Genomic DNA, 22,877 nt, shown 5'->3' with positions numbered 1-22,877 from the left:
CGTTTTGCCATTTTTGATGGGTATCTGAAAGCTAATGTCACTGTTATGGGAACGACTGCTAGACGAATAAATATTTAAATAAAACGGCCGACTGCTTGGCGCGTCACCGTTGCATTGTGGGAAATGTAGTTTTGGTGCGTGTAAAAGATCTGCGGGCTCTCGGCTTGCTGCGGTCCGCGGGCCGGTTCTAATAATAAATCAATATCATCCCAGGGGCCACTGAAAACATTCTCGCGGGCCGGATTTGGCCAGCGGGCCGGCACTTTGACATATGTGCTATACATGGTCGGTTTTTTTGGCCAAAAACGCCTTCCGATACATAGTTGTTTTTTTCGGCTAAAAACGCCTTACTAAACATGATCGGGTTTTTTTCGGTAAAAACGCCTCACTGTACATGGTCGTTTTTTTCGGCCGAAAAAAGCCTTTCTATACATGGTCGTTTTTTTCAGCCAAAAACGCCTTACTATACATTGTCGTTTTTTTCAGCCAAAAACGCCTTACTTTACATAGTCATGGTCTTGTCCTCTTCGTGTGCACACTTACACCTTGGGACAATGCAGGGTTCCCACTCTCCTAATTGAGCCATTTTTTAAAGACTTTTTCTCTATTCAGCAGGGGATTCACGGTGGATTTAATGAACAGAAAGCCACATGTCACTGAGCTGGTGTTCAAATCACTGCTGCCAAAGGAAGGGCACATCTTTATTTTTAGGGGCAATCAGCTAACCCTTTTTTCGACATACTGTATGTCAAATTGGCTCGAACTGACCCGAAGTGATCACGTGATCATCATCGGAAGGCATGTAGCCCGACAGCGGGGTTTGAGGGGAAGGCAGCCAGGCACATTTTCCAACAAAACTATGAATTAGAAGGGTGGGGAAAATGACATACACCAGGCATGTCCAGCTCCGGGCCTGGAGGGCCACTGTCCTACCTGTTTTCCATCCCACCTGGCTGCAACACACCTGATTCAGATAAGCAGCTCCTCAGCGAGCTCTGAAGCAGCATTAGAACGATCCTGAAGATTTGAATCAGGAGTGTTGCTCCTTGGAGAGCTGGAAAACAGGCAGGACAGCGGCCCTTGAGGACCGACTTTGGACACCCCTGACATACACAAATGAAATGAACACCACAGGTTAATTTTAAAGGATTTTTATTGATTTTAGAAGCTTTTCCTGAAAAGTAAGGACAATTAAGAACATAATTTTATGACTTCTTTTTTACAGATTTTTATGAACTTGAAGGACCCGTCGGAACCCTGCAAAGCTGCCATCTTCTCAACGGGCCATCTGTGGAATGTGAACATGGGAGCGCCACCCAGGTGGCACTGACATTTTCGAAAGAAAGACTTAAAGATATAAAGGAATGTGTCTTGACTGGCACCTTTTTCTTACCTGGCACTGATGCACAAGTTTTTTTTTTTATGACTTCAAAATGTCTCAAACAAATATTTCATTGAAGAGGGGCAAGACCGTCTGTCTCACCGTTTTGCATAGGATAGCTCGGAACTGAAATCAGATTTGCAACTGCCAACATACAGTGAGAAGTTATTTGAAGCCCGTTCATAATCGCGTTCATTTTTAACAAATCATTTTCTGCAAGTACGCGAAAAGCGTTCTTGAGAAGAGGAAATACCCACTTCATGAGTATCCGGAAGTGGAAACCTGATTGATTTGAACAATCTTTTACATTAGCCCCTTCATTATCATGTGTAAGAAATCATTATGCATTGATTTAATATTGCAAACCCATTCACGTTTTCAGATCTTTTGTTTCAAAAATGGAACAAAGATTTTGCATTGGCTGACAATGGTCTCAATGTTTCAAGATTGATAACTGACACCTACAGTTTATTGACAAGAGGCCCTGAAGAACATTCAGTTATGGTTAAGCTAAAAATAGCAACCAAGGCAAAAGCTGGCTTTGAGATAAAAAAAGTTTTTCATGGTTGAATCTATGCTTGCAAGATCCTTTGTGTCACTAAGACTGACGGGAAAGGGGAAACCAGATAGTCAGCATGATGAATCATCTTTTACTCAGCTGAGACATGAAATCAGTCAGGAGACTGAAACGAGAAGTCTGACTTGCAGTTAGTTCATGGTTTGACTCAGTCCATATGCATTTTTTCAAGGTTACTGTGCACAAAATTGGAAATTAGCCCATCTTAGTCAATACAACTGCATTTTACCTTTTTTGTAGGGTTGAATATTCAAGTAAACATTTTTCTTCTGTTTCGGACATGAAGGCAGGTTGAAAGCATGTCAAGATTAGACACATTATATACATGGCAATTCTTGGAAAAATGTGGCTGCTAGAAAAGCACTATCATGTTTACATGTACACTTATAAGAAGCAAAACAATACCGTATTTTCTGCACTATAAGGAGCTTCGGAGTATAAGGTGCACCTTCGATAAATGGCCTATTTTAAAACCGTTTTCGTATATAAGGCACACCACATTATAAGGCACATAGAATAGAAGCTCTGGTTGCATTATGCATCCACTAGATGGAGCTACGCTAAAAAGAATACAATACAATACAAAACAGCTTTATTTAAATAGAACTTTCACAACCGCTACAGCTGTAACAAAGCGCTTTACAGAACATTTAAAATACTACGTCCAAGAAATCTGGAAATTGATACATATGTACATGGTGCATCAGATTATAAGGCACACTGTCAGCTTTTGAGAAAATTGTGTGCTTTTGGTCATTTCATATTTTGGTAATGAGCCAATCCTGACCGATCTAAATAATATATGACCCAATTCTCTGATCTCAAGTACTGTTATAAACACACTGAATGTTCCAAATCTTAAGAAAAGCAGCCAATGTGTCAACACAGGAGGACGGTGATTAACGCACATCTGTTATTTGAGCGGAATAGATTAGATTGCTGTAGCTTTCATTACTTTCCATAAACATTTATTTGCATTGTTTCTGACCTTCAGGCACGTATTAAGTCATTAGTCATGATTTCAACTCAAGCTAAATAAGCATGACATGCATACATTGCAGGAGTTGCCCAAGGTCCAAGACGAAACACATGACTCAAAGTGAGTCATGACAGAGAAGCACCTGCATGACGCAAACCTTTAGTGAAGCAGAATGTACACATCATCGCTCTCCTTATGTCACATAAACAGCCCAAAGAGCACAACCACCACATCAGACTTCCATTACAAACAATAAACGGACATATTTGGATGTATCAGGCAGCTCAAAAATTAATCTGCAGCTGATTAAAATACCATTTAAAAAAAATAGAGCTCAACGTGTTTTTTTGTCAAGGACATTATGTCATCTTTGGTCTGACAGACAACTAAGTTAGTACTAAGAACACAAAAGATGACAGCCTACGATGTGTGTGTGTGTGTGTGTGTGTGTGTGTGTGTGTGTGTGTGTGTGTGTGTGTGCGCGCGTGTTATGAGCAAAGGTGAGAGCGTTAAAGTTCATCAGTTAAGGAAACGAGGCATTAAGTCTTATAATTCCGGATAAGGCATAGTTACAGGCTCTGGGATTTATTCATTCCCAGGAAAGGAAATATTGACAGTGGTGGGCTTGCGTTCTGGAAGAACACGCCGATCTTTTGTTGACCCTCACTCTCAATCCGTTTTCCATGTGGCAGAAAGGAGGCGCTCCCAAGACTGACCTCCTCTTACCTAACGCTGAAGAAATTGCAGGCCGGGGGACGACGTTAAACCAACGTCTGTGCATTTAATTTGAAGCCGAATTAAAATATGTGGAACTGCCATCTGCAAAAAGTGAGGGAACGCTACACTCAGGTTTACATTACACTTACTTCTGATGACCATGGCCCAAAGGATATTCTTTGGATGAGTCTCAAGAAAAAAAAATAATAATCTTGCTTGGCAGAGAATTCCAACAGCACAACTGAGAGAGACACTTGTGGCAAAATTACAACATTATTTTTCTCCATCAGACAAAGTTAAAAACCCAAGTGTAATCTTTTGATACAAAGCTAAATCTGGTCCCACATATAAACAATAGTAAACTGGATTTTCCAAACCTTAAGTGCATCACCAGCATCTGCCCGTTTGTCTCTACAGAACACACAGACAGTAATACACACTTTTATCTCCAGGGTTATTGATTACTGTTATGATCCAGAAAATACAAAAATAAACTGCTGATGAGGACCAGCGAGAGAGAGACCATCATACAGACTTTAGTCTGGCAATGGTATCCTGTGTGTATCATGAACGATTTTAAGGTCAGTTGATTTATTTATGAAACAGTTAATTAGGTTGATTAATGTTTAGGGGCTGATCTGCTATCATTTTAAACTTAGGAGACCCATAAGTTCTCTGGCACAGGCCTTTTAGTAATATTGTATCCTGAGTCAAAACAGATCCCGTCGATGGGACTGGAGGAGGGAACTCAGAGACCGTTGATATTTTAAAAGGAAGCTCAAGACAAGGGTTGGTGGGCATCATTTCAGTTTGGACGATTCCGATTCCTCAGTTTGATTTTGGTTCCTTCATTCTTAAAAAAAAAAAAGAAAAAAAAAGTTTGCAACTGAGAGCGCTCACCAGTTAGGGGGATGAAGTCATTTGAAGTTCTCTCTTTACTGTTCTTGAACTATGGGCTTCTAAAGAGGCTATTTTTAAACAGTATCTTAATATCAAGCCTCTGAATTTAAATTTTTCACAAAAGAGCGTTATTTTTGAGAACAACACGCATTTATGGCCTAACCTAATGTTGTTTTTCTATGGAAAGAAAAAAAAACATAAGACTTACCCAAAATATGTTTTTGAGGGGGATACAGGAACATTGTGTCCAAGCAGTCTACCGTATGTGTATATCTATACATGCATGGACATGTACAGTATATGTTGTGTATGCTAAGCTAAATATTAGCCAGCCACTTGCATTAGAGTTCAACTGCTGTTTTAGTTCCAGTTCAACTTGCTGAATTTTACTGGCTTACTTACCTGATTCTGACTGGCATGGTACTAGGCTGAGGGGTCACACTTGAATTGAGGCAACACAGGAAGGGGCGAAGATGCTGCACACTCAATTCTATTCCATGCATCCAGAGGTGTTTTATCATGAATTGCAATCTCCTTTGATTGACGGACAGACACTTGCCAGACACGAGTATTAACAAATTAGCCCACATTTATCTTATGTAGTTACAGTACATGAGGGCAAAGTACCACATATCTTAATTATCCTTGAATATTTCATACTGCACGTACAGATGTCTTGCAAGTCTACGTATCGATCATTACTCTCTTTGTTAGTGAGTTATATGCTATGATAACGTATAATGACTCACGAGTGGCTTCAAACTCGAGTTTTGTCATCTACACATGAGATTTAAATCATATCATAGAGTACCAGTTGGCCCTGTGAAAATAATCTAACTTGACCTTTTATAAATGTCAATAGTGACATGCCCTACCGATAATAGCGGCACTGTAGCCCAAGAAGCACACAGCAGTCTGCGTAGCCACAGAAACAGCAGCAACAGAAAGGTAAAACATCCTCCCAGACCAAAAAAACGTGTAGTACTTGCTGAAAACAGTCCCCAGAGGTCCAGTTATCATATTGACCTTTCCAGCAAGTGTATTCGCTTTCGTATTTGCAACAGGCACATTCTGGCTTGAGTTCATTCTATGAGTAGGGAAATAAGTCACGACTATGAGTAACACATATGTGCAATTATGAAAAAAGCTCTTGGAAGTAGCTGTTTATCATTAATTTGTCCATCTTTGCCGTGTTTTTTTTTCCAGCAGTGGAAGGAATTTGAATCTGGCACTGAGAGAGATATAATGAAACCTCAAAAGTATGAGCGCGTCATTTTGCACCACCGCATCTGGCACTTTGGGCCAGAAGCATCTTTGACAACTGCTCCTATATCTCTGACAATAGTACTGCACTCAGAGTGTCATTTGCATGTGAGTGTCAATCCCCCCCCCCCGTCCCCTCCTCGCCCACCATTTAAAAGACAATAGTGCAGCCTGAGGTCTCCCAAATAGTTTGTCCAGAATCAGTTTCGCAAACAAACACATGACTACAATGAAAACGTAGCCTCAATGAGAGGGTTCACACACATGCACAGTAATCTGTCTAGAGCAGGTACAACAGGAACCACTCAGTTCTGTGGGTCCTTCAGGACCAAAGGTAGAACACACAGTCCAACTACAGTCCACCCCCGCTCCATTGAATCTGGCACTGAGAGAGATATAATGAAACCTCAAAAGTATGAGCGCGTCATTTTGCACCACCGCATCTGGCACTTTGGGCCAGAAGCATCTTTGACAACTGCTCCTATATCTCTGACAATAGTACTGCACTCAGAGTGTCATTTGCATGTGAGTGTCAATCCCCCCCCCCGTCCCCTCCTCGCCCACCATTTAAAAGACAATAGTGCAGCCTGAGGTCTCCCAAATAGTTTGTCCAGAATCAGTTTCGCAAACAAACACATGACTACAATGAAAACGTAGCCTCAATGAGAGGGTTCACACACATGCACAGTAATCTGTCTAGAGCAGGTACAACAGGAACCACTCAGTTCTGTGGGTCCTTCAGGACCAAAGGTAGAACACACAGTCCAACTACAGTCCACCCCCGCTCCATTAACTTTTCTCTTGCAGCTGAATTTTTCCTTTTCATGTTTGGCACACTGTAAAGCAGACTCGGTCGTTGTTCACAAAGTCCAAAACTATGTTGTTAGGTTAGACCTGTCTTAGATGTGTTCTATCCTTTGAGGTCACTTAGAACAATTATTATATTGTCAACTACTAAATCCTACTTTTACTCAATGCCAGTACACTGTAGAAAAACAGTAAAAGTCATCAAGGTGACAAGAGGTCCATAAAGGGTCCAGGAAGCAAAATCTGAACTCACCATTGAGGAAGAGCTCTTCTTGCATGGCTTGTCTGGCCTCAAGAGAGAAGCTGCGTTTCTTTAGCCACTCCGCATCAAAGACACTCGTGTGCTGGTCAGGCCACACGATGGACAACTGGGGAGGAACCAACCAAAGTTTACAAAACAAAAAAAAAAATACCAACCACTCATTTTCGATACCAGTCATCAAAGGTTGCAGGTAAGTGGAGCCCATCCCAACTGACTTCTGGTGAGAGGTGGTGGAAATTCTGTGCTGGTTGACAAAGGTGGACCTGCCATAAAGCAGACACAGGCAACTGCCTGGGGCCTCCAAATGTCTCATGAGAAGCGTTTCGTATAAAAACATGAACATCCTCGATGGATCATGATTGTTTCTATGCTTTCCCTTCCTTTTGGAAGACGTTTGCCTTTTGGCAATGGGCGACTCTATCTTCTTTCTGTTAATATGCAAACTTGGTTCAGAGGACCGCAGGAAAATAAAGTTGTCGGTGAAGTCGTGAGTACGGAGCGAAGTTCACCTTGGGAAGCAGAAAGGCGAAGAAGGCGGGAGGAGGGCAAACAATTTTTATCAAAACGACACAAGGTTTCAACCTTTTTCATGGTGACGAGCGTGAGCAGGACTAAGACTAAAATTTTGTCCTGGGGATATTTGTCGAAGGGTGGCGGAGAGTGCGGACAGCAGCTGATATGCGCCATTCCTTCGACAGGGGGGGTGAGGGGTTCGACCGGCCGTTTGGGAAACTCACGAAATTTCCCATGACTCCAAATGTGCATAATTGACAGCAACATATGTAAGAGCCAGGCACCTTGGTGATACAGTAGAAGCATTGAGATGATTCACTCATTAGATAATCGTCAAGACTTTCTCAAATTTACACTTTTTAATCATCTGATGAACATTAAAATTCAAATTCCGTGGTGATAATATTCAATGGACAGGGGGAAGGAGAATGTATGAAATTGGTATTTGACTAGTAGGGGTGCAACAATTAAATTATTAACAATGTATCGATAATCACATTAATCAACAGCTATTTGGATAATGCAGTAATCATTTACAGTGGCTATCTTCAAATGGCGGACCATGGTCCGGGTCCAGGCCAGGTCAAGTTCTCATGTTGTGACCCACAGTCAATTGCCGTTAAAAGTACTGTGTGTATGTTGTCAGGTGGTGGTTTGTTCCACCCATAGTCCGCTGTCGCATACTGTGAAAGAGATACACGCGGTCTTACTGTAGCTCCTTTTGTAATCACGTGACCCCAAAAAAATGAACCAATCAAATTGTTTGTATACCTGAAGAGATTTGTGGGATTTGCTGGAAAGGCTCGACAGCACTTTTGACTCGGAAAACTGAGGATTTAAGAACGAATGGACGGACAAGGAATTCCCAAAGCGGTCTTTGTGTCTCATACGTCGCGAGAGAATCACTTTCATAGGAAGTGCGAACTTCCAGGACAGGACTTGCAAGATAAGCAAACTGAGAGCCAAGTGCAGCAGCATCTAACAAACCAACAAAGCGCAAATGAGGGTTTAACCAAAACATTGATTTTCCAGTACCGTTCATAACCTTGATTTTAACGTATTTTGATAAAAGAAAACAGCCTCATAGACTGATGCTGCCATTGCAGACATTCATTTCAGGTCTCAGTGCACATTTGGTGAAGTCCTTGATTGGTTTTGTGCAACACAGCGAGTATGCTTAATGTGCATAGTACATTCCATCCCTCCATGATGTGAAGCGCTTTATCCTCATTCACACCGTAATGTTTTTCCTCGCATTTTTTGTTGCTGACTATGCATTTACTTCATTTTGATTATCTGTCCACTCAACTCCAACGTCCAGGTGACATTGAACAGAATAAGCACTAGTGAGGGGAGATGAAGGGTTGGGTGCACTTCTTGATAATGTCACAACTGTACTTGACTGTCACCTTGCAAAAAACAGCACTCTGTTGAATACAAATTTCCACCAAGCGCTGTGTCCTCTGTGGTTTGACATTTTCAGTAGGATCAAGGACACAATCGTTTTTATCCGGATCGGTACCAAAATGTTTTGTACCTTGGCCCATTAAACACTTTAATGGTTTCATGGAAATCAGCAGTTGGGCAGTAGCGGCACCCCCAACCACTCAACGACTCTGCTCGGTGCCGCTGTTATGGTTGAACTGGCTTCCAGATTAACTTGCTCCCAGGTCCATCTTGTGGCCGTTGAGATGATGTTGGTCCACTAACCTTGTCATTGCTCTCCGCACGCTTTTGTTTTGTTTTGTTTTCAAAAGACATCCGAAAGGCAATCTGATCCGATCTGCTCCATGAAATTTAACTTTGTAAAAAAAGTTAAAGTAAAATGTGGACGTCGACAGTATTCCTCAATTTCCCGTCATGCAAACAAATAAAGATACGATTACTGTTCGCTGTTTTGTCCACTTAGATTTGATCTTTAATGCTCGCTATATTATATTAACAGTAATTGCCAGAAGACTGCGTATTAGGGTGGTCCACATTTTCATGGCAAAAAAAAAAGTTTGTCGGATTCGTCGGGCCGGGTCGGAATTCTTGTCGATACTATGGTGCAAGGTTCTGTGCAAAATTTCATTCCGATCTGATGATATTTTCCTGTCCCGCAAAGCGGCCAAAGTTTCCACCATAACAACTGGTCTCAATAGGGTGAACATGTGTATTTTAACCGTGTATTTTGCCATGCGTGACACTGGCTGGGCTGAATGTTGCCCGAACGATCACCTCCTGACTAACTAACCATTCCATCGCTGCTCTCAGCAGCCGGAGACAAACTCAAACGCACGCCTAACACACAACGGTCACCTACTGGCGAGCTAATATCTTTCAATTGAAGTCGAGAATCGCCGGAATTCTTACTGGACGCTGAGCTGAGGACGCTTTTCGACATCGAACGCGCGGACACCTTGGAGCTAATCAAGAGAAGAACCCGCCTCGCCGTGCCCACGTCGCCCTCGAGGCAGTGGAGCAGCGTTCGCTGGCGTCGTTTGCGACGACCAACTCTGTCGGCCTCATCACCGCCCTCGGAGCCGGCCACGATTTCCTCAACGTCGATCCGGCCGAGTGGTCGGAGAGGGACGACTTCACCACGGCTCGTCGGCGCGCTCGTCACCTACGGGTGGTGAACGACTTTGCGGAGAGGGGCGTCGCCCTCATCAGCGCGTTCTGCGGCGCCATCACGCGCGACGAGGAACAGCGACAGCACCTTCTGCAGGTCGTGGAGCGACACCGGGCGTTGCACCCGTGCGCGAAGTAGGCATGGGATGGCACGCACGGCGGATTTCGTTTTTTTTTGCGGTCTAACAGTGTCACTAGTGTTGATGGACATTATAGACAGATGGACAGATAGACAGATGGACCAGTTAACATGGACCAACAATCTCACCAGTGTTGAAGGATAACCACGGTTGCCTTTTTTGCAATACATGCGTTCCTGTCTTCCGTCTTTGAATTATTGCAAGTGCGAACTGAGCAAAACAAAATCCTTACTGTACGGGAGAAACCGTACTACCATTCAGCCCCGTAAGATTCTTTCCATAGGGGAAACTTTGGTCGCTCTGCGGGACGGGATAAAATTATCCGATCGGAATAAAATTTTGCACACATCCTTGTGTCATAGTATCGACAAGATTTCCGACCCGGCCCGACGAATCCGACAAACTTTTCCAAAATGGACCACCCTACTGCGTATGCTGAGTTCAACTATTTAACGAATGCCAGGAAAACAGGATGGATGGGTGCACTCAAGGACCGGACTTGGGCAACCCTGGTCAATCAATCCAAAATGGTTCGTACTCTTTATACTCCTTGAGCCGCATCCACGCAGGCCCACGTACGATGTGTAACTCGATGGTTTTAACTGGTTTCAATGATATGTGCCAGAGTCCAGATAGATAAGAAGATGCCTCGCCAAGAGGAAAGGCCAGAGCGACACAATGGCCGAGCTCAAGTCACCTTTAAATGTGTGCACCCGTATCAGCTGGGTCCTGGGAAGCCAGTTAACGTGGTCGCGATTGTGTTGCTTCATCAATTAAAGTTCACACGCGACATTCCTCGGGGACTTGCAGTATGCCATACGAGTACATGTACAAATATGCATAGATGGAGACAGAATCGTAAGAATAAGGATTAACATGTTTAAAGCGATACTGTAAAAAGGCTTCATACGCTACATCTGACATGGAAGATGTGTTTGAAATTCTTGTAGCAGATCGGGAGTAAGAAACGAGCCTCTGCGTTTCACATGTTTATTACAAACTTGGACACTTATAAAGTTGACATGAATAGGAAGAAAAAGATTAGTGGACCAACATTGCCCCAATGGTCCTAAACTGGAATCCAGAGCCAATCAATCTGGGCGCCAATCTGGGAGCCAATCAAATGAGCGGTTCGGCTAATGGCTGGGTGGGGGTGGGGGGGGGGGGGTCGCTGTTCCAATTCTATTGAAGGGGAGTTTAGCCTCCATATGAGAGTCAAGCTGCCATTTATACTGTGATTCGTGTCCATCCATTCATTCATTTTCAAAGCCGTTTTTCTTCTTCAGGGTCACGGAAAACTGGAGCCTATTTCAGCTGACCTCGGCGAATTAGGAAACTACACCCTGGAATGGTCGGTCACCAGTCAAACACTGGACACAAACTGTATGGAGACAAATAACCCTTCACACTTACATTCACAGTGCTACTGAGTGGGAGTGTAAACTACACTGTTATTTGGGTCCACTCATTTAAGTTAGGCACTTTATCTGTGGGCCTCTTTATGGAACTTTACTGAGAAAACAAACTCTCTTGCGAACTAATGAATAGAGAAGCCAATCAGTTCCAGCTCACTTTAGAAGTCCGTCCACATAAAAAAAAAGGTCAACATGCCAGAATTTAGTCTTGACCCGGGTTCTGGCATTTATCCACATATTCTCTGTCTGAGAATTGTAATGTTAAAACAAATGCAGCTGAAAGCTCAAGGAAAGCCATCTGGTGGGTTGCGGAAAAAAAACAGCTTATAAGAAGCAATAAATCACTAACTTGCTGACCTCATTATTTTTGCGACACTAAACAATGAGATTAAAAACAAGAGCTGGAATGTAAAAATGTAGCCAATATAAAAGGAATGAAGGATCAGTTTTGATTGTTAGTGCCAAAGCGATATGACAGCACAAATTAGCTGTAGTTGGAGTTGGCATTGGAGCTCTGAACAATGGTCATGCATCATTCAAGTGGAATATTGCACGTCTTTGTAATCAATGATTTTTTTTAAGTCTCACTGAATGTCACTCACAATATTGGTACAGCATCCATAAATATAATTATAATATAGGTCGATAATAATAGTTGGTTGGCCTACCTTGCTATCATTGGTAACCTCCACCACGTCAATGTCTGTGTGGACGTCCAGATCAGACATCAGCAGTTTGCGGGCTTGAGCTGATTGCAGTGTACAGAGTGAGCACTGGCAGTTGTCCCTCAGCCACGTGAAGGGATACAGGCTCTGCCCTCCATCTTCCCACTCAACCTCCCCCAGCCGCTCTTCATCCAGTGCTCGGGCATGCCTCACAGAATGGCTGGCCACAGAGAGAGAGGCTGAACCCAAAGTCTGCTGTCCACGAAGCTGCACGAACGTCAGACGAGTAGGTGGTGGATGTAAAACCTTCTCCGGTCGACGGCAAAACCTGATAGTCTGACAAGCCACGGAAGAGGTGCATCTCTGCAGAGCAGGCCGGGTGATCCGAGCCAAGGTACTCAACATTTTTGAGTCTTTTCTTCCAAATGACACAGGAGGACCACCAACTGTGAAATCATACAAAATGCTCAGCAAAAAAGAGACGCAGTTCAAACAGCAATTGTTTTTAACATTGTTTGATTTTGTGTGTTTGTTTTGATGTCAATGAGGCAACGTGACACACATTTATTCAACTCTGGCCCTCTTTGTCTATCTTTTATAACCTTCACTGTCAGAAGACATTGGTAAGAATTTTACAAATGTTTCTTTTGACTCATCTTGGTGAGCATCGGCCCAAATTGTACACAAAGGCAAGTTTTGCACATCACTGATAACCTGGCAAGAGCTCAAAGGAGTCCTCCACGGTATCAATTTGGGACTGCTCCAATGTGATCTGCCGGGAAAGGCGCGGCAGTTCAATACAATACTTGGAGCTGATTGGGCGATGCTGCAACTTGTGCATGCCTACCAAATTTTTGTTTTGACCAATCATGGCAACGGCAATCCAAATACCGTAGATAAAAAAACGCACAAGCATCTTTCCCAGCTAAAAGTGCACACAGCGCCTCTTGCTGTTCTTTCAAAAAGGACATTTCTGCAAGAACAGAATTAATTGCAGTGTGCATGCATTCATCCATAGGTGTCGCCATGTTTGGTTGGTTTCTTTCCCTGGCCTCAGAGCTTCTTGTTTTTGTCCCAGTCACATATCTCGCCGTCGAACACGCTGTTGCTTTGTGATTGGACCAGCAATGGCGCTGCCTTGGAAAAAAATCAGCGTGCTCGGGACAAGATGGCTTCTCTGGGTTTTGTGAACTCACAAATACTACGAGAATTCAGCTTGCAGGCAAGGTTACATCACTGATAGTTCAAGGAAATTTTGTGGATTCAGAAATGACTGATTTTATTTGCTAATTTGATTTGTAAATTGCAAAAAGTACATAGGGTTGAATTTTAGATTCTTTGTCCTAAAAATTAGATGTGTTGCAATGCTTTTGGTGCGTGTATCAATTCTTCATTTTGTTTATGTAAGACTGATATTGATACAAATATAATTCTGCACTGTATAATTCCGATATTAAAATAGCCATCTCGACCACAGATGAAATTAGCTGTTTGTCATATGATCTGCAGTACAACCAGTGGCATGCAGTCAGGCCCTTTAAGGCCTTTTCTGCTGACCCAAACACTATCAGAAGCACAGACCTGCATTTACAACTCACAACTGAAATGTAATCATTACTATTCAACAATCTTTTTTCTTAATTTTAGAGTTTGTGTCTTGGCTACGCAGCTTCCAGGCGATTGTGTGTGTTTTTGTTGTTTTTTTTTTTTTTTTTTGGCCCAATCACATTTCAGCTTCGATGTGCTGCCATACAAATATTATTTGCCCAACGCCTTCAGAAGAGTGTTGGTTGCAGGTGAAATGACTGTTTTGTTTTTTTTTGAGGGGGGGGGGGGTTACCATTCATGTCTTACATTCATCGCTCTGTGCCTTCCATAATCAGAGATGTCACTATTTTTCCATCCTCTGATGGGTTCAGCTTTGTTCATCCCTCTGATTGGTTGATCTTACAATGCACACCAAATATTGATTTACAGAAGAATAAGTAGATTTTATGAGGATTGGTCATCCAACAATGTTGCTGGCTGCCTTTGGCTTGTTTCCAACTGTAAATTGACTAGGGCATTTTCAGAGAAGAACAGTATGTATGAGTGGAACTGTTTGCGCACACAGACAGGCAGGAGCAAAAGGAGGTCTGCTGCGTCTGCATCAGCATCTCTGGTGAGCGCTGTATATTTTATTTAATGTTTTTTACATTGCTAAATATTAATTATGAACTGCTGTATTATTGTAGAGGTTTGAAGTTAGAAGTTAGAAGATAAAGGTAACTGTGTCTCTTGCTTTAGTAATACATGGTATACATCCTCACTTACGCAAAATGGGTCGTTCCATGAATCACTCATTGAGTTGAAACAAGCTGATTTGTATTTTAATAAAACTTTCTGTACTTGTTGATAATGATGGAACAACACTACAGTAAATCTAAAATTTTAGATCAATCGGAGCAGGAGCTATGGACCACCAAATTTGGACATTTTCGGCAAAAAGGTGCGTGGCTGCCCTATTTTAGATTCTAAAACATGTTCACACTCATATCCATAGTTATTGTGGAAAGACATTCAAGTATTCAGCACTAATGATTTGTTTATTTATTTAAAATGGTAAGCGGGTGTCACAAAATCCAGGAAAAAAAATGTTCAATATGAATATATTTAAAATGGTTATTACTAGTAACCATTATTGGACCTCATGGCCAGGTCTAATGGTTCAACTTCTTCAGTTGATGAAATCTCAATTCAAACCACTGAATACCAAAACAAAAGTAGAACATGAAATACGGTTCTTTCAAATGGGGAAGCAGCACATTGACAATACCTTCACTACAATTAACTCTTGAAGTAGAAAAGCTAACAGATTCAAATGTAAAGCAATTCCCAATTCATATTTCTACAAATTGTAATATCAAAGGATGGCTTGGTGACCCAGTGGTTAGCACGTCGACCTCACAGTGCAGAGGTACCGGGTTCAATTCCAGCTCCGGCCTCCCTGTGTGGAGTTTGCATGTGCGGGTTTTCTCCGGGTGCTCCGGTTTCCTCCCACATTCCAAAAACATGCATGGCAGCACACCCCGCGATCCTCGTAAAGATAAGCGGATCGGAAAATGAATGAAGGAATGTAATACCAAATAAATTCTGTCCACCGCAACCTCTCCCCCCCATCTGATATGTGCAGTCCAAGTTAATTTTATTTTATGTTTCAAATCAATTTATACATTAACATCTGCCAAGCATGAGGTGAGATTAAAAAAAAAAAAAAAAACCACTCCTGGAGACGTGGCTGATCTACAAATTAATTACAGACATCTGTGATGACTCACATCAGACACATGAATGGCAGAAAAGGTGATGTCATTTGATCGAGGCTGAACGACACTGCATATAAAATCTGAAACGTTCATCGTGGCAAAGGAAAAATATTTATGAATCTCCAATGCTCTTTTGACTCGACAAAACTGAATTACAGACATTTGCAACACATACAGTTTAGCTGTAAAATGTTATGGAAACCTTGCCAATACCTGTAAGCCATAATATATCTGCTTTATTTTATTATTTTTTTTTTTACAAAATACAGTATATACAACATCAGGCGATGCAATGAACATCTTTTACATACATATACATGAATAAATTATGTATTAAAAATAATTAGTTATAGTAGTAATAATAAAGAAAACATCGTACTCTTTAAATATTTTCGAATGTATACCAATTATTGATCTACATTTTAAAATTTGTTATTAGATCAACTGACTTTAAACAATTGTCCACCTCAAACAAAAATAATTTAAATAACAGGCAGAATTCACAAATTTATATTTATGGATGTGAGATTTTCCAAAAAAAACATAAATTAACAATAGTACACATTTTTTTGTCAGAATATATCAGCTCCTGTGTCCTTAAATAAAATATGACATCACTTTAAGCGGGTGGATTTGATTTTCTAACACACTAAACATAGCCATGTAAACAACCGTGTGTGAACAATGTATTTTTTCCTCTAGAATGTTTATTGAGTCTTTCATTCGTAAACATTTACAAACACACAATTGATTTGTGAACAATGTGTACATTGTCGTTACCCCGAAGTGACGTCCACGTGACGCCTTCTGACGTTGTCCACAACAAAATCCATACATCGAAACATTCAATTTGAGTTTTATCGAAGACATGCATGCCTCCGGTTGCGTGCTAGCTAGCTAAATGACGTCATACGTTGCCCCACGGTTCTGAACCACCACGTTCACTATTGCTCGACTTATAAGTTGTCATTTTTATTTCTAACATTTATACACAGAAGCCATGAAAAGACACGAAAAGAACAATGTGGTTTGGCTACCTGTATTTAGATTTCCTCCGTCCTCGTGGCTCAGCGTCCGTCAACACAAACGTCGGCTGTCAGTGTGGAAGAGGAAAGTAGGTGAAAGGTCGCAGGAGGAGGCAGTGCAATATGACATAACAGCGCTCCTGTGTCCTCAACCCTTGTATCCATCCACTCAGCCTACGTTGATGTATTGTCTCTTATGAAATGGTACTTTGGTCATATTAAAACATTGAAATCCACGAAGAGTGTTGTCTCAGAACAATAAACCGAATGAAAGTTACACTTATCTGCAGATTGTCAGGATTATAGCCTACATGTTTCAAAGGCTAATTTTTTGTTTGCAACTTAGTCACAAAGGTGACCTGTCTTTGTGACAACTAAAGCAACATGCTATTTTAATACTGAGTTACAAGGGGCATAAAAAGCAAATACAGTGAAATAGGCTAAATATGTCCAGATTAATGAACAGATATATATCCATTAAAATAGTATAACAAGAATAATAAGAATAATAATAATAATAATAATAATAATAATAATAATAATCACAATAAATGTAAGTAACATCAACCAATGTTTGTTACTGCGTTTTAAATGAAACTGTTTTGTTCAGTGAACAAGTGTCCTCAGTGCAACTGACTAACTATGCACTCTAAAATGCTGTTTTCAGTACACTGGAGAAGAGTAATGGAGGGGTGGGGGTGGGGGGGCGGTTTGTGCGGCCCACTATTCCCAACCTTCCATCACTGCTCATCTGATACATTCCAATGAGCAGGTTCTTCCTCCATAACGCTCATAATTAGAGGGCCTCTGTTTGTGTTTAATTTAAAGCAGACCTCTAAACCTTGTTAAGCAAACATTGAGGGGAACTTTGTCAAAGATGTGGCAGGACTGTGTGCCCAGTGATTATAGTGCTCTGTCACTGTAGGCTCAAAGAGCAAGGTGTGCTTGTTCCCAACAGAAGATGATGATACATTTACTAGAAGAATGACAAAACACACACACACGCACGCACACACGCACGCACGCACGCACGCACGCACACACACACACACACACACACACACACACACACACACACACACACACAGCAAATAAAATATTTTCCTGCAGAGTATAAAATCCCCTAAATTACATACCGCGCCCCACACACACACACACACGCACACACACAAAAGCATATTTCAAACACAAAGTCTTTATTTTTAAAAGCACAATTTGATGTTGTCACACAAATTAAGTGTTTGAGGTTGAAAACCAAGAGTACTGCCTGCAGTCCTTATCTATATTATATATTTAGTATACATCTTATGCGGACAGTATATTACAATACATATATTCAGCTCAAATTTTAAACTTAGCAAGAATAAAGAATAAACATTCAAAAAAATAAGATAGATACTGACACTGGACGCATTTAGGACACAGCTTCAAAACATACATCAAACATTATATATTGCCTCCTGTAGGCCTTGCATTTTGAGCTAAATATTTAGCACCATGTCAATCAGGGACTGTGCAACATCTGCTGGCCTGTTACAAAATTCATAGGTAGACTATTAACAACCCTTCGTGCATTGGAAACTAAAATAAATTTGGAATGTCAGTAAATAACTTGTGGTTTGGTTTTTTCTTTCCATTTGTTTACCTCATCTTCCTGAAAAGCAGTAATTCAGTCAGTCTGTCAGAACTGAGCACATGTTTTGCAAAAGGGGTTCTTGGCATACTCTGTGATCATGCTCTTAGTTTTGGTACAATCAGGGGTGCTGCCAGGAATTTGGGACCCTTGGGGGAAAAAAAAACTGCTTTCAAAATTAAATTTTCCTGGGCCCTTGTCAGTCATGGGCCCATAGAATCGTCATCACTTTCCCCAAATCCAACCCCCCACCTCTCATGTCGCTAGTGGGTACAGTACAGTAAACAGTTGTGGTCCAATGGACCACACCTTCCATGACAAGATGAGAAGCTTGGACTTACTCACAATTTTGGTAACTGTTTATCCGTCATCAACCCAAATAAAATTCATTTTTTTATTGGTTCAACCTAATACAGACTATTTATGTATTGAACAAAGATAAACTGTTAAATTATGAGCTGCTTTACATCCTTGGAAATTTTTGATATTATTATCATTACAGTCACAATACTGTGAAGACAGTATGTATTGTAATGTAAACTATCTGTGTCCCACTGAATATATTATTTTTAGATAAGTACACCATGCTATGGAGATTTTTTTTAGGTTAAACCTGACAAATAACAGATGACAAATTCACGGTATAAAACTGCTATTTAGATAAGGAATAGAATGGGAGAAAACAGGACAATACTTAGTAACATACTTTCCACCACTGTCTGTTCCCAAGATTACAGATGTTTTAAATTCAGGGCAGCCAGCACACACTGACTGGTATGTACAAAGACGATAATGCTCATTTTTGATTGACATGGTCAGAGAGCAAATACTGTATACAATGTTTTATGACTGTGGTTTGGCATAGTCTACAACTGCACCGCACACTGCAAAGCTAAGACTACATATAACTACATGAGAAGGGCAAAATATTAGCCACAATTCCGAATATGATGCAATTCAGGTCAAGCCACTGCAAAAAGAGACCACAATAATAAACCACATAGTTAAATCAGTAAAAACTGAACAATACTATCTTTTTTATTAAGGTATAGATTTATGCATCTAATTGATTGTGCTTGAATGTGATTGCGATCCATCAAAGTCACACGCATAATTAAAGTACAGTAGAGCGGGGAATGTATGGTAGGAACTATTCTCTTAGTACTTCATGTATTCATTCTTCAGTCTACTGAGCCGTGTGCCATGGCTGCGGACGATAAGCGAGAGCAGCTCATGTTTGTCCCTCAGGCCCAGAGAAATGTCCAATGTCTCCTTCAGGGTGTCCCGGGTGCTCACGATCATGTTGAGGAAGTCGTCGCTGAGCCGGTGCTCTTCCTTCAACTCGCTCTCCTTGCTCTGCTTGAACTTCACCTCGAGCTCCAGCAGGGACTTCTCGGAGTTCGTGAACGCGTCACTTATTTGCGTGGTCTCTCTCCGCAGATACTTCCCGTAGCTGTCCTCCCCGTCCAGGTCGTACGAGATGCTCCTCCCTAGCCCCTCCAGCAGCCGGGCAGAGTCCTCGATGTGCCGCTTGATGATGGTGAAATCGTCCCGGATAACCGAGTCCTGGTCCTCGTCGGGACCGCACTTTCGTTCATCGGTCATTCGGAAGAGCAGTTGGCATTTCTCCGGGTCGTCGTTCTCCTCGTAGTCGCCGTCCGGCACGAAGTAGTGGTGAAAAGTGCCGTTCGACATCTCTGGCTGGAGAGGTCCGCTGTAGTAGGCTCCACACAGACGCAGCGTCAACATTCCCGCACATAGAAGCAAGTGCGTAAAATCCATTCTGATGTTCATAAATAAAGTCACTTGCACACGATCAACTCACTGTGTTGCTGAACGATCCGGTATAGACTTACTCCAGTCCACACGGAAGCATTTCGAGCGGCTTTTAAACTTTCAAAGCCGCTCACTTTACTTGCGCATCGCTCTCGTCGAAGTGTATCCTCTTGCTGCCGCAGTGGTGTAAAAAGTGATCGAGTGTTCTCTCAGTGGTGCGTGGCAGCTCCCACCGCGCCGCTGGAAGAAAAGCGAGCTTCTGAGTGGAAACCATTCAACTTCCGACTTTGGTTGGTGCCACAAACGCAACATCTGGACGGTTGAAGGAGTTGTGCGAATTTTACCTCAACTCGTCTCGGATTTCATGTCGTCACTTCAAGGCAGCACTCGGGTTGAAGGGGTCAGTCTGCTACTACTTGAAAAACAGGAGCAGTTGCTGGCTTTAGCAATTGGAGTGAATTGCACACCAGTGGCTGCAATATAATTTACATTGGCACATCACCCCCTCCACCACAAAAAAAAAACAAAAAACTGTCCCAAAAAAGTAGAAGCATGGAAAGGTGTCCTGACACTAACTTTTCGAACCATGTCTATTTCTTTGAAAATATCAATCAATTGAATTGAATGCATACATTATATATATTTCAAATTTTATGCAATGTACCAGCTGTGTAGATTAGAACTATGCAGAAACATTCATCACTGACTGCTGCGTGGTCTAAATTCGTCTCTGGTTTCAGCATAATAGCCTACTCAGTCATTTTTATAGGCTCGTATAAAATGTAGTCAATACTATCCAACATCGTCACATGTTCAAATCTCTCTGTGTATTTTCCATCTTTCCCTTCGGCTTGATTAAGGCTGGTAACATTTAGAGTACTGTAGTAAATGTTTTGCCTGCCATTTGTCAAGTTTTAGTTCTTGTACATATATTTAAATGTATTTATAGAGGTTAAACTTGCATCCAAAATCCACGTTTTCTATTCATTTTCCGTTGAAGCAGCGAATTCCGAATTAACTCTAATGGTTTACTGAAGTTGCTTTTCCATGACAGATTCCAGTCCCACACCACACGGCATGTCACAGCACGGCACAATAGCAGCATGTTTGGTTCTGCCAGAACATTTCTCGACCGCTGGTTTTGCGACAATTCAAAATATAAATTTCCATTGCATTATGGGGCAACAACACAAAGTACAGCCCATCAGATACACAGAAGCGTTCACATATAGAAGAGAAATCAATTGTACCTGTCAGAACATCATTACCTTGAGCACCAAAGCACGATGTGTTTGGCTGATGGCAGTTCGGCACATGACTGACAACTTCATAGGACGCCTAAATGGTCTTGGCTACTGTTCATTCAATTCTCAAGTTTTTGAGCACAAAAGAACTAATGGGGTGCGTCCGAGTGTGCAGTGAAAGCTGCAGCATAAGAATATATCTTATAAAATGTAGAGGATTTGCCTGTTATTGATGCCAGCCCAACAGACCTCAACATCTTGAGCCACTCCATTGCTGTTGCTGATATCCTGGAATTAATTTTAAAAAATTAAAAAATAATTAAAAAAATAAGAATTGGTGATAGTCATGGATCAAGCCACATATACCAAAGCCCAAGAGATACGCTGACAGATCACTTCTTACATGGACAGCCTTATTAAAAGGATTGGAGAATTTAACACATCAACGGTATACCTTTCCTGCATTATTTCAATTAACTATAAATGCATTAGAATTACAAATAAACCTACCTGCGGTGAGCACCATTTCTCACAGTCATGGGAGTATTACCTAGTTGCAATATTGTTAGTCGGTTAGTGGTTAATGAATTAAAATGTCACATATGTCACGAAGATGGTTAAAATGCATCTTGTAATGTCCAGTGTGTAATAAAATTAGCTTATTATTTTTGACAAAATTCCAAGGTCTTTTTCTTAACTTTGTAAAATTCGCAAAACAAAGTATGCCACAGAGGACCATATTTTTAGAACATTTACATGCCCTCTGTAACCTCTTCCACTATGGCTATTCAAATGAGGGTAACCTCAACAAAATACACTTCATAAACTAATCCGTAACTTCATTGGAAGTCACACACAGTGAGTGCGTGGCTTCGCTCTTCATGACTGAAGCTAGCCAGCAAATAAAAGGTTGAGGATAACTTTACTCGTAATAAACAAGGCCAAACTTTACACAGCAAATAAATAGCATAGCTAGCATTGTCCTACAACATTTCTACTATTCTGCAAACGTGGAAGCTGCTCCCTTTTGCTTTTGATATCTCGTGTTTCGCTATATAAAGTGAACACCAACAGCTGAACGTTGTTTTCACCAACAACTGTTGCATATGTACGCTTGAGATTGTCTGAACAACATCACATCAAATGTAGCTTTGCTTGCTGTTGGTTCAACTGATTCATTCAAACATTTCTGTGAGAAGAGTGCACAGCACAATATGCTATGCTCCAAAAATTCAGATTCTGCATTTGTTTTTAACGTCCAATTCGCATCTCAATTCAACTCACCACAGATGCGTGCACAGTCCTAGTTGTTTACATCTATATTGAAGGCACAGCCAGTAGATCTCGCAGTGCAGTCCAGTTGCACACCATCACAAATTAAAGCCATAATTAAATAAATAATAAATAAATAATTAACAGGACAATAAATTTTTATGGATGGGCCGGTGGTCCAGTGGTTAGCGCGTTGACCTCACAGCGCAGAGATATCAGGGTCAATCCCAGCTTCGGCCTCCCTGTGTGGGTTTTCTCCGGGTGCTCCGGTTTCCTCCCACATTCCAAAAACATGCATGGCAGGCTGATTGAACACTCGAAATTGTCCCTAGGTCTGTGTGTGAGGGCGGATGGTTGTTCGTCTCTGTGTGTCCTGCGATTGGTTGGCAA

The 22,877-nt window shown here is 41.5% G+C and overlaps 2 protein-coding genes across 2 annotated transcripts in view; both read right to left on the bottom strand.

The window, feature by feature from the left end:
• The window catches only part of bbox1 (butyrobetaine (gamma), 2-oxoglutarate dioxygenase (gamma-butyrobetaine hydroxylase) 1), a 40,025-nt gene extending 23,283 nt beyond the window's left edge, over nt 1–16,742 (bottom strand). The window contains exons 1-3 of the mRNA XM_019886546.1: nt 16,575–16,742; nt 12,236–12,678; nt 6,878–6,992 (exon numbers count right to left, since the gene is read on the bottom strand). Of these exons, the coding sequence (XP_019742105.1) occupies nt 6,878–6,992; nt 12,236–12,637 (517 nt within the window). The 5' untranslated portion in view covers nt 12,638–12,678; nt 16,575–16,742. The remainder of the gene's footprint in view (nt 1–6,877; nt 6,993–12,235; nt 12,679–16,574) is intronic.
• A 1,093-nt stretch (nt 16,743–17,835) lies between these two features.
• Nucleotides 17,836–20,331, bottom strand: fibinb (fin bud initiation factor b). The gene has a single exon (XM_019886555.1). It carries the CDS (start codon nt 19,987–19,989, stop codon nt 19,354–19,356), a length of 636 nt encoding a protein of 211 aa, XP_019742114.1. The 5' UTR covers nt 19,990–20,331; the 3' UTR covers nt 17,836–19,353.
• Between the last annotated feature and the right edge of the window lie 2,546 nt (nt 20,332–22,877).

The sequence above is a fragment of the Hippocampus comes genome, unplaced genomic scaffold (genome assembly GCF_001891065.2).
Source record: "Hippocampus comes isolate QL1 unplaced genomic scaffold, H_comes_QL1_v1.1 scaffold261, whole genome shotgun sequence".
Classification (NCBI taxonomy): Eukaryota; Metazoa; Chordata; class Actinopteri; order Syngnathiformes; family Syngnathidae; genus Hippocampus; species Hippocampus comes.
This window is presented reverse-complemented; position numbering and strand designations above follow the sequence as displayed.

Bases quoted from the DNA above. Each gene is read 5' to 3' on its own strand.
- fibinb (XM_019886555.1), bottom strand. From the start codon at position 19,989: ATGAACATCAGAATGGATTTTACGCACTTGCTTCTATGTGCGGGAATG.